Source organism: Tripterygium wilfordii, chromosome 23, assembly GCF_013401445.1.
Source record: "Tripterygium wilfordii isolate XIE 37 chromosome 23, ASM1340144v1, whole genome shotgun sequence".
NCBI classification, from domain to species: domain Eukaryota; kingdom Viridiplantae; phylum Streptophyta; class Magnoliopsida; order Celastrales; family Celastraceae; genus Tripterygium; species Tripterygium wilfordii.
The window spans coordinates 2,096,250-2,113,100 of NC_052254.1; the positions used below are offsets into that span (position 1 = coordinate 2,096,250).

The 16,851-nt window shown below is 37.0% G+C and overlaps 1 protein-coding gene across 3 annotated transcripts; it reads right to left on the bottom strand.

Annotated features, from left to right (window-relative positions):
- Positions 1 to 182: 182 nt before the first annotated feature.
- Positions 183 to 16,476, bottom strand: LOC119993213 (transportin MOS14). 3 transcript variants are annotated; one of them, XM_038840229.1, is made up of 24 exons: positions 16,160 to 16,475; positions 15,805 to 15,903; positions 15,376 to 15,597; positions 15,166 to 15,285; positions 14,848 to 14,931; positions 14,666 to 14,725; positions 13,709 to 13,837; positions 13,531 to 13,592; positions 12,896 to 12,952; positions 12,418 to 12,541; positions 11,564 to 11,698; positions 10,932 to 11,012; positions 9,376 to 9,489; positions 9,130 to 9,209; positions 8,783 to 8,918; positions 8,458 to 8,607; positions 7,697 to 7,779; positions 6,937 to 7,118; positions 6,696 to 6,803; positions 4,000 to 4,187; positions 3,739 to 3,850; positions 2,739 to 2,896; positions 2,141 to 2,257; positions 183 to 792 (listed from the first exon to the last, which is right to left on the bottom strand). In XM_038840229.1, the coding sequence occupies exons 1-24, from the start codon at positions 16,367 to 16,369 to the stop codon at positions 574 to 576; spliced, it is 3,030 nt and encodes a 1,009-aa protein (XP_038696157.1). In that variant the 5' UTR covers positions 16,370 to 16,475; the 3' UTR covers positions 183 to 573. The 3 variants fall into 3 exon arrangements, with proteins under 3 accessions (XP_038696157.1, XP_038696158.1, XP_038696159.1); XM_038840230.1 differs by having other exon boundaries at positions 6,696 to 6,788; positions 16,160 to 16,474; XM_038840231.1 differs by lacking the exon at positions 15,805 to 15,903 and having other exon boundaries at positions 16,160 to 16,476.
- Positions 16,477 to 16,851: the final 375 nt, after the last annotated feature.

Genomic DNA, 16,851 nt, shown 5'->3' on the forward strand with positions numbered 1-16,851 from the left:
GTTGGGGACAACGAGAAGTGAAACAAATCACAGCAGGTCATAAGAAGTTTGTTCCAAAGTCCGGACAGGAAAAACTCAAAAAAAAAAGAAAAGGAAAGCAGTAGCACTGCACAAGAAATCATAACTTGGGGTACAAGATTCAATACCCAGTAAAGACCGAATCTTCATAAAAAGTAAAAAACTTCATCCACAACTAGAAAGCTTCATTCCCAACTTGGTAGTTAATATGTTTCTACTTTCTACAGAGGAACACTTTGTGAGCAATGAATAACTTAGTCCCAAATACAAGGTCCACAGTCCACTTATATATGTATACAATCAAAATCAAAGATGTATATCCTTTGGGTGGCCGTCCACACCAACGTAAAGCTGGAAAACAGGATGGCCCTCGTCTTGTCTTTAATTAACCTTAAAGACAAGACAATGCTGTAAATCATTATCTTGTGATTCAAAGTTCCTAGCAATTCTGGCAGACTACCAAAGAATGTTACACAATGCTATACAATAAATTCAAGCATTTTATCTTTGCACAACTCTTGACGCTTGTTGGTTGAAGCGCTGCGCTCAATCAGCTCAAATCTGGACATTGCGGTGACAATCAGCAAATTCACGAACTAAACGCTTCAAAACTCTTCCCCCTTTCCCTTGCATATGCCCATAATTGCTCTTTCCATCATCACAGTTCTTGCTCACAAGATAATCTGAGGCAGCACCAACAAGGGCTTTTGACCAAATTGGGATTAATGTCTCAGCTTCTCCTTGCTTGAAATACTCAACTGGAAGAGCCTGGACCTGATGTCAATCATGTGTGTAAAGTGATAAGAGTACCATAAAGACAATTCTATGTATCACTCAAAACACTGAAAGCTAGTCCGGTAGGAATTATTTAGTCGTTCAGGTTTAGCTAGGCAATTGAGCAGAACACTGCAGTTCAGTCCAGTTCCACCATGCATGGTACACCTGGGAAAAAAGGTCATGTTCTACTGGATGTTCAAATTCTAGTAATAAGAATCAAATACTAACCTGTACGGTAAGACCAAATACTTGGCTAGTGTGGAAGGAAGGGTATTGCAGCATCTTTAATGGTCAAGAATGTTCTCTAAACCAGTTTATGGATAACTAGCTTAGCTCTGCTGAGTTCCGGAAGATGTGTACTGATTTTCATGAGAGTGTTAGCTTTTTAGTTTTGCAATCTTTTCTCCGGGGTTGCACCTACTTGGTGCTTTCCTCAATGAAAAGTCTTCTATGTTTAAAAAAAAGGGTATGGCTCACCTAAAATAGTGCCAAAAGCACCTATATGTCCACCATCTATTTCATCCCAAGGCTAAAATGGTGCCTTACTCGATTCAATACCAACTCCTCATCTACTCTCCTTCCATTTATCCAGAAAGCCATTCCTTCATATATTCCTCCACTTTGAATCTCAAATAGTGCACCAGTGACCCTGCCCTTCTAGTCCCCACTTCGAGAAACCACAAGCCAATTCCCAATTGGGAATCCATTGCCAAAGAATCCATGGCCTCCTTCAACTACCATTAATATGCTGCCTCTGCCTTTGCAAGCACAACTCACGTCAGATTTAAAATTCATGCAATGATACCTGAATGCACCTCAATTATAGAATCTGACCACTGATTGAACTTTCAGAAGTTTGAACTATCGCAGTTTTAACCTTTTAACCTACTTAATTTTTTAACAGGGAGTTATGAGCAGGCACAGTTTTGAACCTCGGGATGAAATGGATGGTGGATATATGGGTATTTTACAGGGACTATTGTAGGGGAGCCGAACCCTAAACTGGAAGTAGATCTGTGGAGTGGAACCCTAAAAAAAATGATAACTGGAAGTAGATCTGTGGCAATGAACAATGGAGCAGGTTCGGAGACTGAAATTCTAAGTTCTTTCACAGAACAGCCCCTGCTCACCGAAGCCAGAATTTTATTAGAAAAATCACCATCGAGGGGAGAACTATTGAGGATCATAGAATTCTGAAGAAAGCAGTGAGGGACTACCATGAATATCTTTTCATAAAGAATACCTCCGGGGAACCTACAAACAAGTTTTCATGTATACCATGGACACATGCACATGCATACATGTAGAGAGAAAGGGAGAGGGAGAGAGAGAGAGAGAGAGAGACCGCTGCGTGTAGCCATCCACACAAAGATTCCCAACAGAGAACAGCCTTCCAAGTCGTTCTCTCGCTTAAGTTGCAAATTGCAGCCAGTTGTTGCAAGATTGTTGCGCACTTGTGAACCTATTATAAAGAAAAGGCAATGATATTTCTTAGTTGTTCTCCAAGGATGTAAATGGAAGGCAGCAGAACCCAATCATTGATGCAGTGATAACTTAGAATGCAATAAATTCAGAATACTTCATTAGTTGTTATCTCCACAAATTTTGCTTCTCACATGATCTTAGATGGGCAGAATATATTATTCCCTTAACCCATAGGACACATTTCTTGATATGTTCGCATATTTTTGAAAAGACAGAAAATTATACTTGAACCAAAAATGGTTGAATACCTAATGGAAAATCCAACACAACAGTGCGCCCAGCCCCCCGCCCCCCAAAAAAGCCCTTTCCGTACAAAATATAGAAATAAAGTAGTTATATATGAACTAACTCCCCTACACAATTTGAGTCATACAGCAATATTTAGCAGTTTATTTCTACAATGAATATCATTAAACATACTAGAGAGATTTATATTTGCATTTAAAGATTTTTCTTACCCGTGACATCGCTGAAATGCCAAGCAAAGCATATAGCAGATTTGACATCAGCCCCTCACCACTGTGAGATATGACCTGAACTGCCATGCCACTGAATGATCCATCAGAGAGACAAGTAATTGGTTCCAACAACGCATCTAGGCCCACTTCTAGGAAACCTTCAAGAACAAATCTCACATAAATTCCTCCATATACACAGATATAAGCTCAAAGAAGAGCAAGATGAATTAAAACCAGGAGATGCAAAGCATGAACAAAACCTTATACATGCGACTTTATTTATTTATTTATTATTGTCGAGAAACGTTCAAAGAAATGAACGAAAACTCGTACACGAGAATTTTATTTTTATTATTATTATGGTTGTTGCGAAAAGGTAAAAAAACATTAAAATGTCGAAGAAAGGCAATGTAGAATTGTCCCTGTAAAGAGCAACGTTAGGCTATTAGGAACCAAGTAAAATCTATAGCTATCATCTTTAAAGCAAGTTTTGTGTGGTTTTTTTTTTTTGATAAGTCATGACTCATGAGATTATGCAATTAATATTTTTGAGGAAGGAGGAATTGTACGTTGCACCATGTCTAAAGTGTAAGGAGCATGCCACTAATGGGCCAATTCTTGTAAAATATATGCATGTTTTGTGTTGCTCCAATAACAAGTCCAAATGATGAAATGTAATCTCCCTTTTTCATGAAGAAGTGTACCTTTCGCACAATGTTTGCCCATCATCACTAACTTCTATCATTCCCAAACATTCCCCTCCCAACAATATAAAGCATCAAAAGTGTTCAAAGCCTTAAATAACTTGAATTTCAAAAGAAGGAAAAATCAAGACGAGAAGCTAAGGCAAGTAGCTAGTGAATCGCCTGATTCTTAAATAATGGCTTGGCAAAAAAACAATGGTCAAGCGAGATGAGGATATGAACTTATTACGCCTTCATTCACAGCTCAGGTTTGATAACTAAAATGCATGCAAATGTAACCATTGCATTATACATACAGGACAAGTATGACATTGCTGCAAGTGCGGCTCCACGATGCATAGCTGTGCAACATATAGCTGCTTTATGGAAGGAAGCTTCTAGAAGGGAACCAGATGCAGTTAATACTTCCTGAAATATGTAAATGTTGTACAATATATCATCTTGAAGCAGATAAGCGTCACTGATACACTTTGAAACACATCACCTCCAATTATGAAATGACAGTAATAAAAAAAAGGAAAAACATGACAAACAATGAAATAATAAGTTTACTACACCTTAGGAGAACTGCGAACAAATGTAGATGCAAAATTGGTGTACGCCTCCACCAGATCAGGCTCTTGATCACATATATAGGAAGAATTAAGACCGACAATGGATGCTGCTTGCGTGAATCTTTCAAAAGTGGTGACAAATAAAGGTCCATATTCGTCTTTATGACTGAATTCCTCAATGACAATAGAAGCTGAGAATGGTTTGTGATGTACCAGCAAAAAAACAGGAAAACAATATGATTTCAAGAACCATATACAAACTAAAACAAAATAAAAAGATGGGGTGGGAGGTAGACCTCATCATTAATTGGGTCAACTTGGGAACTAGTTGAACTTGAACAATTTAAAGAAGTAGACATTACATGTGCACATCCTGGAGAATACAATCTCTACTAGTTTTGCATTTTTCCTTTTCAAACCTTGCGACAAACATATATTATTTTTGGTATTTTTTGCCATGTCGTACAGATTTTTCTAATGGAAAAAAGAAAATATATTAAAAAGGCACCGAGAAAGTGCATGCGATAGAGATCATGTTAGTGGACTGTGGTAGCGGCGGCAGAATTTGCCTATAGCAAGAATGCAGGCAAAAATGGGTGTGCAGTAGAGTTCCGGGTTTTGTTGGTTGAGGAAGATCTTTGGCGAAGTCTAATTGCAGCCAAATATGAAGTCCAAGATAGAGGTTGGATATCTAGTTGGAGGGTAGCCTCATGGTTCTGGCATGAATGAAAGCAGTTTTACTTTATTAAAAATGGTAAGACTTGATTGCATAAACTTGTAGAATGATAAATGGATATTAAATCACCCTTTAAGGCGCAATTCCCAACAGTGTTCAACATTTCTAGTAACAAAGAAGCTAGTATCATGTTTATGGATAACTGGCTTAGCTCTGTTAAGTTCTAGAAGATATGTGTATTGATTGTTATTCTCCCTATCCACTACTTAGGATGACCTCTCGGGGCCAATCATAAAGATAAGGAAAGATGGACAACAAAGTGGAGTAATTCGAACTGAACTCTCTGGTTGCAAATGCCATCTCTCTCAAAATCTGGCATACTAGCTGTGGTAAAAAATGCTCTTTCTAATATGTCAGTATATCTCACATCCCTCTTTCCCTTACCAACATCTATGGGTTTAACATCGGAATCCATTCAGAACAAGTTCCTTTGTGAAGAGTATGCAGAGCAGAGGAAGTATCATCTGGTGAACTGGGACATTGCTAAACTACCAATGCAGAAGGGAGATCAGGGAAATCTCTCTTTATCTGCATTCAATAAGGCTTTGTTAGGGAAATGGCTGTGGAAGTTCCTCAATAACAAAGATTATCTATGGAGAAAAGTTGTTGCAGTCAAGCATAGAGTTAATGGCACCAACCGCACAACAAATTCAGGCGGAGACTTTAATGGCACTGGCATCTTGAGGCAAAAATTAGTCTCTCGGATGGTTTGTGGCTTGGTTCCTCTCCTGTAGAAGTCATCTTTCCCCAGCTCTTCAGTTTAGCCAGTTACAAGGAAGCTATACCATCAATGATCTCTAAACTTCAGCAGCAGCTATATCCTGGTTGGACTGGGAATTAGACAACCTCATGGATTCTAGAACTTGATAACGGCCATTATCAATTCCAAGGTTGAGGATATGCTTTATCAGGGCCCCACTAAAGAGAAATCATTCAAAGTAGAGTTTTACTACTATGTCAAGGTATCGTAGGAGCATGACTCTTTTTGCATATATCTGGCATCTCTTATAATTCCTTGCATAGGCTAAGCAATCTGACTCCATTGTTGTCAAGTAATTCCATGCTCTAGATATTTGCTCAGTAAGCATCTACACATAGTGGGTAATCCACATGATCCTTCATAAACTTCAAACGTGACCTTAGGAAATCCTAACTTCCCCTGCCAAAATAGTTGGCAGCCTGAACTTCCTTCTAGCATAGCTTTTTTGGGTTGGAAGCAACAAGGGAAAGAATACTTGTTATTGACAGCTTAAAAACCAGAGGTTGGAACCCTATAAACAGTCTTCAAAACACAAAGTCAATGGAAATCCAAACTTCCCATGCCAAAATATTTGGCAGCCTAAAATTCCTTCTCGCGTAGGTTTTTTCTGGTTGAAAGCAACACGGCAAACGATGCTTGATATTGGCAACTTAAAATCAAGGGTAAGAACCTTATAAACAGAAGCTCGCGTCATAAATAGGAAGATGAATCTTCTAACCAGAAACTCCAGCCTTTAAAAATGTAGTCTAGCTTGGATTTTGAATTCCTTCTACATTGAAAAAAAGTAATGTAAAATGTGGGTGACAAGGCGGTTCAAAATGTTTTTAGTATTTTTTAAATATTATTTATGAGTAATTGATATAATTTCATGGAGAAGTTGGCCTTTTGTGGTGATTCTAAATAGTAATAAAATGATTCACAGTTGTTAATGGTGGTGTTTTAAGGTTAGTATTGAAGGCAATCTGGTCTTGAAGATCCTGGGGCTTAAGATGGTAGGTAACTGTGGTGGTGGGGTGTTCCAAATGGTGATCTAAGGCATAGATTTGGATTACCTTCTGTGGAGCATTTAAATGCTCAGGCAGCTATTCAAATGTTGGAAGTCATCAGAGAAATGATACACACAACATTCATGTACCCAGAATTAAAACACATTGCCATTTTGCTGAACCTACAAACTGTTCATCACCAAACTAAAAACACTACCTGTTCTGATGTAGCAATCATGACTTTGAAATAACAAAAAATTTGTCGTCAAGCAATCTAGTAATTTGGGTAGCCATGTTTCAAAATGTTGACCTGCAAAGCAAGCAACTTCAGGTACTATGAATTAATTAAATGGTCAAGAAGTCAACTACGCAAAATAAAATCAGCAGCATACTCCTGAGAGAGAGAGAGAGAGCGCACACCGAAAACGTGAAGAAACAAATATAAGATATGCAATTACCAGAGGACTGAATAGCAAGTGAAAGAGCTCGGCAAGCAGCAGTAGATAAATTGCTGTTCTCCATATGCTTAGACCTAAAGAGCTTTTCTAAGACGGGCCAAAATACCCCCAGGACTACAAGTACAGGATCATCTGCAGCAGGTTGCACATGTGTGGAAATATGATTAAGTACAGTTCCCATCCTGGATATTAGACAATCAGGCATAAGGGTTGGAACAGAACCATGCAATATGATTTTAGCAAGAGAGAATAAGTCCTCTGACCTGGAAGGTAAAGTTTTTAAAAAGAATGGTTATGATTAAATGCAAGCCATTCAATAGAAAAGGTTGTATCTGACAAGCCTATTCATGCCTTTATATAGACACAATCATTCCTACTAGAAAGAGAGAGTAATCTAATCCTACTAGAATTATAAAAACTATTAAAAAGACTAAAGCTTGTACAGCTGATCTCCGAATAACTCTAGGAATCTAGGTAACTAATCCTGCATCACAAACTAAAAAGAAGGGAGTAACCGATGGAATAAGCCAAGGCAAGTGCCATAGATTTAGCTGTTGTCGGAAGTGGCAAGTAGACTAGAAAAGGGGGGGAGTGCCGGTTAAATAGTTTAGGTTAGGAGTGCCAGCTCAAGGGAAATAGGAGTAAGCAGTGGCAGCACTCCTAGGCTCACGCTTTTCCAATAAGGGAAAGAAGAAAAAATCAGCCTGCAGTAACCTCCAAGATTAAAAGAATGCTTGCACAGTTGTAAAGTTTCTCATACCTGTGCAACCCTCTGCCTGCAGCGCTCAAAACTTGTGCATAAGTTGCCGCATTGTTTATTATAGAGCTGTGATCTTCATCAATCTGAGAAAATTAAGCAGAAACTCAAATTCTGATAGTGATAAATCCTGCTTTTGGTGAAATTATCTCATTCTTTCAGTTCTCAAAACCGTGAGGGCTCTTCGGTGTTCGACTTTTAGATACCCATAGACTAGTATTAGGTGTCTCATAAGTGAATCAATTATGTCTTGTATCGCGCCACACAAATCTCTGTATTGCAAGCTTTTCTGTTAGATTCTTATACAGTAGGTGTATCGAGTATTGACATGAAATCTGCCTGTTGAGAAATATCGTCTGAAACGTATTGACTGCCAAAAGGTTTTAAAAACTATGATCATTTTCAAATATATCTAATATAAGAACTTCAACTGCCGAAAATCTTGTATATGAGGCATTCAATTATGATCAGCAAACGATGAAAAAGTGACATAATCGAATGTTTTCTTGTGGTGTAATCTTCTGGAGAGGTAGGAACTATCTATCTATCTATCTATATATATGTGTGTGTGTGTGTGGCCATATTCCAGTAAAAAAAATGTGGTTATACTAGCTGTCTGAAAATGTAAATATCTACAAATTACTGAATAAAAAATGCTTGTTCTCACTAGTTTTTAAAGCTTATAACATAGGAATAACCACATGATTGCATCAGCAAATATATGCAACAATAACCAAAGAGACTATGAAAGAAAGGTTACTTACTAGGCTACCGATGGCTTCGTAGCTAGGAGAAAGCAACTTAGCCAACAAGTTGTTCTTCAGCTCTTTGTTTGGAACAGAGCCAAGTACTAGACTTACTGCAATGACAACTTCTTCCTCAACTTCGAAACATAAATTTCTTTTCCTTAAAGCCTAAGAAATCCATCACAATTTACAATGAGCACAAGAAATCATTAGAACGTCAAGGAGATTGATAGAGAAAAACAAGATCATGAGAGACTCAAAGAATAGAAATAGAATACAGCAACCATGAACAAAAAATGTTATATTACATATATCAGATTTTAAAAAATAGAATATCCATTACCTCTCCTATCCATATTAAAATTTCCAGATTCATTGGTTCACAGATTATTGCAGAAGCATCTTCACAAACTTTACGCAATGCTAAGGCAGAAGCATTTGAGGACAGAGGCTCGGAAATCCCTACAGCGAGAAACATTCTGAAAAGAGAAAATAAGACAGAGTGGAGCTACACGATGTAAACAAGAGACATTTAGAAGATATAGAGAACAGAAAATAATGTGAAACAAGATATACTAGTAGGCAGTAGCTGATGCTTTGAAATGTTACATGTTAAATATATTCAGACTGAACTAAGAAGTATAAACTGTAGATGGGAAAACTTATACAGTGACAGAAGAGTGTCCTCACAGTAAAGGCCTAGCATTGGTTTGAAAAGTGCATATCCACTTGGAATAGGAACCAACAACTTCCGCAAGTGACCTGTATACCTAAAATGGGAAAATTTTCTCAGTTACATAGAATAATTAACCTGATACATATAGATCCTGGCAGGCATGAAGTTCTAAAATTCTTCACGAAACACAACATCATTGAAAAAAATATTGTCTAACAAGAAATTAAAAAATTATGAAAACAGAATAATTTCCCACATACAATGCGCATAATTCCTTTAGGCTCATCATGGGGCGAACTGGATAACATAGTCACCAACTGCATAATGGCAGAGAAGTCAAAACTTTGGCCTTCTTGCGGAACAATTTCAGCGACCTGAACGCAAAACATATAGAGTTTAAGAATGCATTGAGCAGTATCAATATTTGCAGGTTGTCAATATCCACCGATTCATTTTAAATATGGCAAGTACACAAGTGAGCATTTCTCAACGATTTCCATATAACCAGAGTGCAAGCTTGAAACCAAAAGCATTACCAGCACAAAGAACCATCTTACCCGATAAAAAAAATGGTGGCCGAACGAGGGTTTACAAAGGATTTTTCCACAAGTTAGGCTTGTTTTCTGGTGGTGACAGGACAAGTCAAGTTACTTTTGGAAGCAAGGTGTGCTTGAGGCCAAGGATATATGAAGCCACAAAATAAAGCTTTTGGGACAAATGGATGAGGCGATTTAAGAAACACCAACCAGATCTTTATCAGAGTACAAAAATGGGTATGCTGGAAAACATAGAAGAAGAGTTGAGGCACTATAGACTAGCGGCTTGTCACCAAAGCCTTTTCCTCAAACATCTTCGGTAAACGGGGGCAACAAATCCCAGAATTTACTTTCACATTATGATGTTTAAGTTAGGGAAATCTCTTTTATTTGATAGAAGAAATGACATAAAACAGCATATTGAAGGTTGACATTTGAAGCACACAAGACGTCTAAATCCTTTGGGCTTGATGATTGGACAGATTTTAAGATTAAAATGCAATAAGGCCACAAATTATTGGGGCCATTGCAGGTTCTGATAATTTTAATTTTAGTTGTACAATATTATGCAACAAGAATAAGTCAAAATATTTGATATCAAAGAATCTCAAAAAGTCTAAAAACCCTTGATTGAAAACATGGAAGGTGAAAATTAGAATTCAGGTAGCCAACCACCAATATATTAGAATTGAGGTTTACTGAATTCAGCTGTACAATCATGGACACTGGTATATTGGTACAGCACTACCTTTGATTTTTTATTTTTTTTTTCATTTTTTTGAGTGAAAAGAACTTTTACTCATTGGCACCAAGGTTGTGCCCCCCAGAATTACAAGGCAGAGAGCAATAACAAGAATTAAGAAGCATCAAAATACTTTAGATCATCACAATGACAAGAAAACCACAATCTCAAAGTACTGAACCATTCATCTAGAGCTCTTCGCCTCTTCATACTTGCTAAGATAAAAAAGACGTGAGTGAATACTTGAAATATGGAAGTGTCTCAATAAATTTTCCATTCAAAAAAGGTTGTTTACCAAGACAGGAACAAGATGGAATCGAGTAAAAAAATGTGGAAAATAAACAGAAGGAAAAAAAAAAAAAAAACAAGTTACCATATACAAACAAGGGGGTAAACCAAAAACCATTGCCATCTGGCAACAAAAACTCTAAGATTTGGTTTAATTGGCATTTCAACAAGTGTGAAGATCATAATATAACTCAAATATAAGGCTATAAGCAGAGGACCAAAGTAGTGAATTGTAGTAAGTTCTGCTCACCGCATTAAGAGCAAACAATTTAGTTTCCACCTCTTTCCAAAGTATTGGTGCACTTGCAGATGCCCAAGCACCGAGAAAAAGCTGCAACAAATCAAAATCACATCATCATAGTTTGTGCATAAGTATAAGAGCAAAGAGAATATAAAATGAAAACTATGGGTGTTGATTTAACTTTGCAAATGTAGACATACAAAAGTTCTTCATTAATGTTATAACTAGTTCATATTTTAGTTTTAAGTGCCCAATCTTGTGAAATGTGTTTACAATTGATCCCATAAAGATCTCAGCCAATGATTAGGCAAAGAAAGAAATCAACAATTTGAAATGCAATTTCCACTTTTTTGAATGGAAAATTTATTATAGAGGAGGGGTGCTGTTCAACAAATATTGGAAAAATACGGGATAAAACTAGGGTGGTTCGAGATGGCTGTGATGACAAAACAGAGAAATAATGGCTTCCAAAAGCAAAGGATACAGCATCACACTGAAACATAAACATCCAGCATGGATATTTAAGAGCACACAAAGAAAAGTGAAAATAGTCCATTAAAAATACAGCTTCTCGGCTAGTTCAATCTGCATCATATTTTCAAGTATATGCACATAATAAATGTAATCCCTAAAACACGCACCTTTGGTACAAACTTTGAAGATCTTATAAGCTGGCAAATATCCACCAAAAGCTCAACAAGATTGATCCTGAAATGGACAAGACCATCCGGGAGATCAAGGATTCCACTCTCTTCACCAAATGCAGAATCGTCCACCTGTCACAGAAATTGGCCCTCATGTCCTTTAATGGCATCCTCTACAATTCATCACATTTGCAGCAATTTATGATATCAAAACACAGACTCAAAAGCCAGACTCATTAGGCTCCTTACATTTACACCAAGTGCAATTGGATGTGTTTCAGTGTACGACTGTACGTTACACCTCTAAGTTAAGATTGCCTTTTATACCTCACCTTATACAATAAGCATTATATCAGCCGAATAATGATAGGGTGGCCACCTGATTATACTCTCTTCGTCCTCTTTTCTGTACCAGGGAAGTCAAATTTTTGCATCTAATTCTTAATATAAAATATAACATAATTAAATGGAGGAGACTTCATAATATCAATTGTCGTTGTTTTCACACTCAAAGACAGTCCAGAAGCTGAGGTCCAATGTTGGTTTACTTGATGACGCTGGGTGGTAGAAAATAAAATCGCCACATCATATTTGTTTATTGTTTTCATCATTGTATGATTCAAATACTTAGGATTTATGCAGAGTTAACAACACAGTTATCTCATTATAAAACGTTCACAACTGACCATGCTTGTACATTGTCTTCTTCAAGAAAGCATCAGAATTTTTCTTTTTTAAAAAAGAAATTATTTGTCAGGAAAAAAAACACCACATTACCATCAGAGTTGACATGTATTGATGTCACTATTACAATTTCATGTAAAGACGAAGAAAAAAGATAGAAGAAGAACCTGAGCACGCAACAAAAGAGCATCTAGTAACATTGAAAATACAGGTGAAAAAAAATCTTCTGGATGATGCCCATTTTTTGCATTGTCCAGATGAATGCCAAGTATATAGCTAGCTAGAGATGACCTACAAAGGAAAGAAGATACAATATGCTCACTATTATCACACTTTACCCAGAGTAGAATGTACCTCTAAAGAAAGAAATTTATGATTCAAAGCAGCCAAAAAAATTAAAATGAGAACTCCATCTGCTTAAAAAGCTACGTGAATGAACTTTGGAAGGAACTTTATGCAAAATCCGAGTCAACAAAATATCAACTTAAAATTCCAAAGGATAATGGAATAAAGCAATACTTTAAAGAGTGTGGTGCAACAAGAAAGAAAGATAGTATACTGAAGGTGAAGGTGAAGGTAAATATTCTTTGACAGCAAGAGAAAAAAAAGGGGGAAAAAACACGTCAATAGGAGTATAGATACTACCAAAACTGTAATGTTGACTCTGCAATTTCCCAGCCTTCGCTTGGAAATGCCACACAGCTGCAAGTATAGTAAGCATGTTAGATATAACAGCGAAGATATATCAGGCACAAATTCATCAAATGTAAAATCTTATATAAAGAGTATTTACAGTAGGACCTGACAATAACAAAAAGAAATATCGCATCTGAAATATGGAACTGAACTAGGGTGATCTGTTCTTCAATTTGGAAACTCGTGGGTATCAGTCGGGTACTTAGCAACAACCTTCCTTCTGTGATTGTGGCTTGGAGCATGATTGGCGGAGACAAGGGAAAAAGGAAAGTTCTAAAGTGCATTCCTATGACTAGTTGTTGGCTGATATGGTTTGAGGGAAATAAAATAATATTTTTGGACAAGGAGATTGAAGTAGATGTCTTTGTCAATGAAATGACAAGAATTTTCATTGACACTCTTTATGTCACCATATTAGAAGGCACTCTAAGGCCTAAGCATAAAAAATAATGTAAGTATATGTTTATTGCAATCATGTTCCCATATACATTCTTCACATCTAATAAGAACTTCCGAGCACTGTCTAAAAAGCTAAAAACAAATAGATAGTCCTACAAATGAAAGTCAATAGATTGAGAACTCACCTCAACAGCGAATCTGCAAGTGCAAGGGCTTCAGCACTTGCTTCTACAATCAAAGATGGTGCCTAGTGTTCATTAATGTTTAAGATAAAGTTAGTAAGAAAAACAGATTCACATCATTATGAAATGTAAGCCAAGGATTCAGATCTTCATATAAAAAGGAGATCCTTCTTATACTTACAGCCTGCCCAATTTCTGACATTAAGCAAGCAAGACCACCAATCACTTTCTCATCTCTTGCAGCAAGAGCTGGTAGAAGAAGAGCGTCTTTAAGAAAAGGTACTCTGCTCAACAAAATCTGAGGTAGCCCCTACAGAAGACAGCGCAAAGTTTATACAAGAAAATTTAATCTTTGCCAAATCACCAATATAAATACCATAAGCCAGCATATGATGATACATCAAACTAAAGATGCAGTAGAAACTGTACTTTACAAACTATTTGGTAACTTCAAATAGCCTAAATATTGGGCAGCACCCATATGATACACAAACAATTATCAGATTAAATGAAGACACTAATTGATGAAAGCCAATTATTACCTCAATCAGATTAAAAGTCCAATGTGTATATTCATGTTTCTTTCCAAGAACATCAAAAACACTGACTCGAGTACCATGGAGATCCAAAAGCTATGAAATTTATCAAAATTATATTGGCCTTTCCTAAGATCTCTCCAAACATCATATAAGCTGCTGCTGACTTTAATGAGATTTTTGGACCATCAGAAAAGATGGGAGGCAGGGAGTTTGGCAGTACTTCCAGAACTGGCTTTTGGATGAATGCCACTGGATTTTGTGATTTGGATTGTGTTGGGAATATTTTTACCTGGAGAATAGAGAGGAAAGGCATAATTGTAATACAGGAGAGTATGGATCAGGGGATGGCTTCGGATAAATGCTGTGGAATTTTTCCACAATCAAAGCTGCCTTGTTCAACAACAAGAAAAAGGTAAAAAATAGGCCTTTCAAAGAGTATTTTTGAGCTAAAATTCAGAACCCAATTAAAAGACTAACCAAGAGCATAAAATGTATGACACTAAACAAGAACATTACAAACATAAAGCAAGACAATTTTGCAAGCATAAAAAGATGATGCAAATGATACACAATGATCGTTGTAGTTGGCAAAAGCATACCTCATGTCGACTAATGAGTTCTACAAGAACTTCAATTGCCAGATCAAATGTAGATGAAATCTGCATCCATCATTGTAAAATAGTTATTTAATAATGACAATGATATTGATAAAGCTACATAAAGAAGAACAAGTAATATAAATACTGCTGTGTCAATAATCCATTTGATTAAAATAATTTACCTGTAAAGAGTTGAATACAAAATTTAGAAGTGGGTGTGCCAGCAAAGAGCCCTGAGGAACCTCTGAGAAGCACCCAGCTCGAACCTAAGCGCAAGAATGCAATTTCATGAGATAATCAGAAACGTGAAACAAGCAAGTTAATCAGAAATACAAAACCAGTAATATAGGCATGGGAATATGTCACTCAAGTTGATTGTATTAAATGCATGACTCATATCAAATTTAAACAACAATGATTCAATATATCATGAGATTACGGACACGAACTTATATTTAAACATTGCAATTTACTCATAGACAGAACTCTGAACATCTTACCCAACTCAATAAGCAGCGGAGAATCTTTCTATTCATTTGATGCAGCGGAATACTATCATCAAACCTTTTCTGGGATAGTTGGAGTAGGAACTCAAGAACCATGGAGGTATGCATGAGAAGCTGATTCAAACACAAACATGAGAGAAAACAAATGGAAGTAGCGTGGGAACATAAAGATGAACCTATTAGCTGTAAAAGAAGATTCTAAACCTCTTGGCCATACTGGCTTCTGCAGGCTGAACTCTTGTTATAATCAGTAATTTGATTGTCAACAAGTTCTTCCGGGAGAATAGTAAGCATCTCGAGAACAGCAAGATTGCCATCATCCTGGTTCTGTAGATTCTGGAGACTATAGAAAAGCTGCTCAATAGGTTTTCCATGCTCAGCAAACAGCAGCAAAGCGTTAAGTGCAAGACAGATTTGTGTTAAAAGCTGTCATTAAAAATAACAAAAGATCATCTACAATACATCTCATTCAACACCTTGCGAAAATATGACAAATACCACAGCAAAGAAAAGGTAAGGTATCATCAGTTTTTGTTTCTAAAAAAATTTAGCCCCCATATTAGCATCTGCTTTAAAAACAGAGCACCAGAAGAGTCAAACTGAGGGGTGGGTGCAGTGGAGCAAAATAAGCACCTGAGGAGGGCCTGAACTAAATTTTTTGGCAGCCACTAGAAGAGAATTCAGCAAAGCATCTTTAACTCCTGCTTGCAACTGATGTCCTTCATTTTGAATCTGTAATTCGGCAGAAACATGGATTTATACCACCCATATTAGTTACCAAATAACCCAATATAAATTGATATAAAACCAAAATCTACATTAACGTCGTCCTCTTCATGCATTTGGCAGCAAACTAAACCCTAGCGACCTGCGAACATGACTAACAGATGATAAAAGAATGATGGATTTCTAGCCTAATGCACACCCCAATCCCCAATATATCTGAATAGTTAAATAAAGAGTGTTGCGAAATACAGTGGACGAACACCTTTCGTTTGAGCATCTGGGCAGCAAAGAATTCAACCTCAAAATCAGCGATGAACGGCTGATCGGATGTGAGTAGTGAGATAGCGACCTCCCAGGCAGCTTCGGTCTGCTGGAACTGAACCAGCCACTGATTTGCAGTTACGCGGTTGCAGGAGTGAGTGTCGTGATTGAGGACGTGAATGGCCTGCGCCACCTTGATTGGCAAATCCATATCCGACCATGTAAGGAGTTTCGAACCCTCGCTCACTCCCACTGTCTTCTTCTGTACATTTGATCGTAGGGTTACAGACTCTAATCTAAAGATTTTGTTCGAGCATTTTCGAATTTTGGGTTTTTTAAAATATTGAAAAATACCTAAAATCTAATTATTTTTGACTTTTTTTTTTTAAAAAAAAAACAACTCAAATCATTCACATTTTGTCATTTTTTGGATTTTTTTTAATGTTTCATAAGTTCGAACATTTAGTCATTTTTTTGTTTTTATTTTTTTTTTATGATTTCATAAGTCGGAAAGTGATAGAAGTCACATATTCAATACATATTGAAGGAGTAGGTCAACAAGTTGCAGCCTGCAATCGGAATGATGGGTCTTTTGAAGTTATCTCATCCTTGCGAGATCGCGACCCTTTGTCCCTTCCATTGTAGCATGTGTCTCCCCCCAGGAATAAGGGGCATGATGACTCCCCTTCCTCC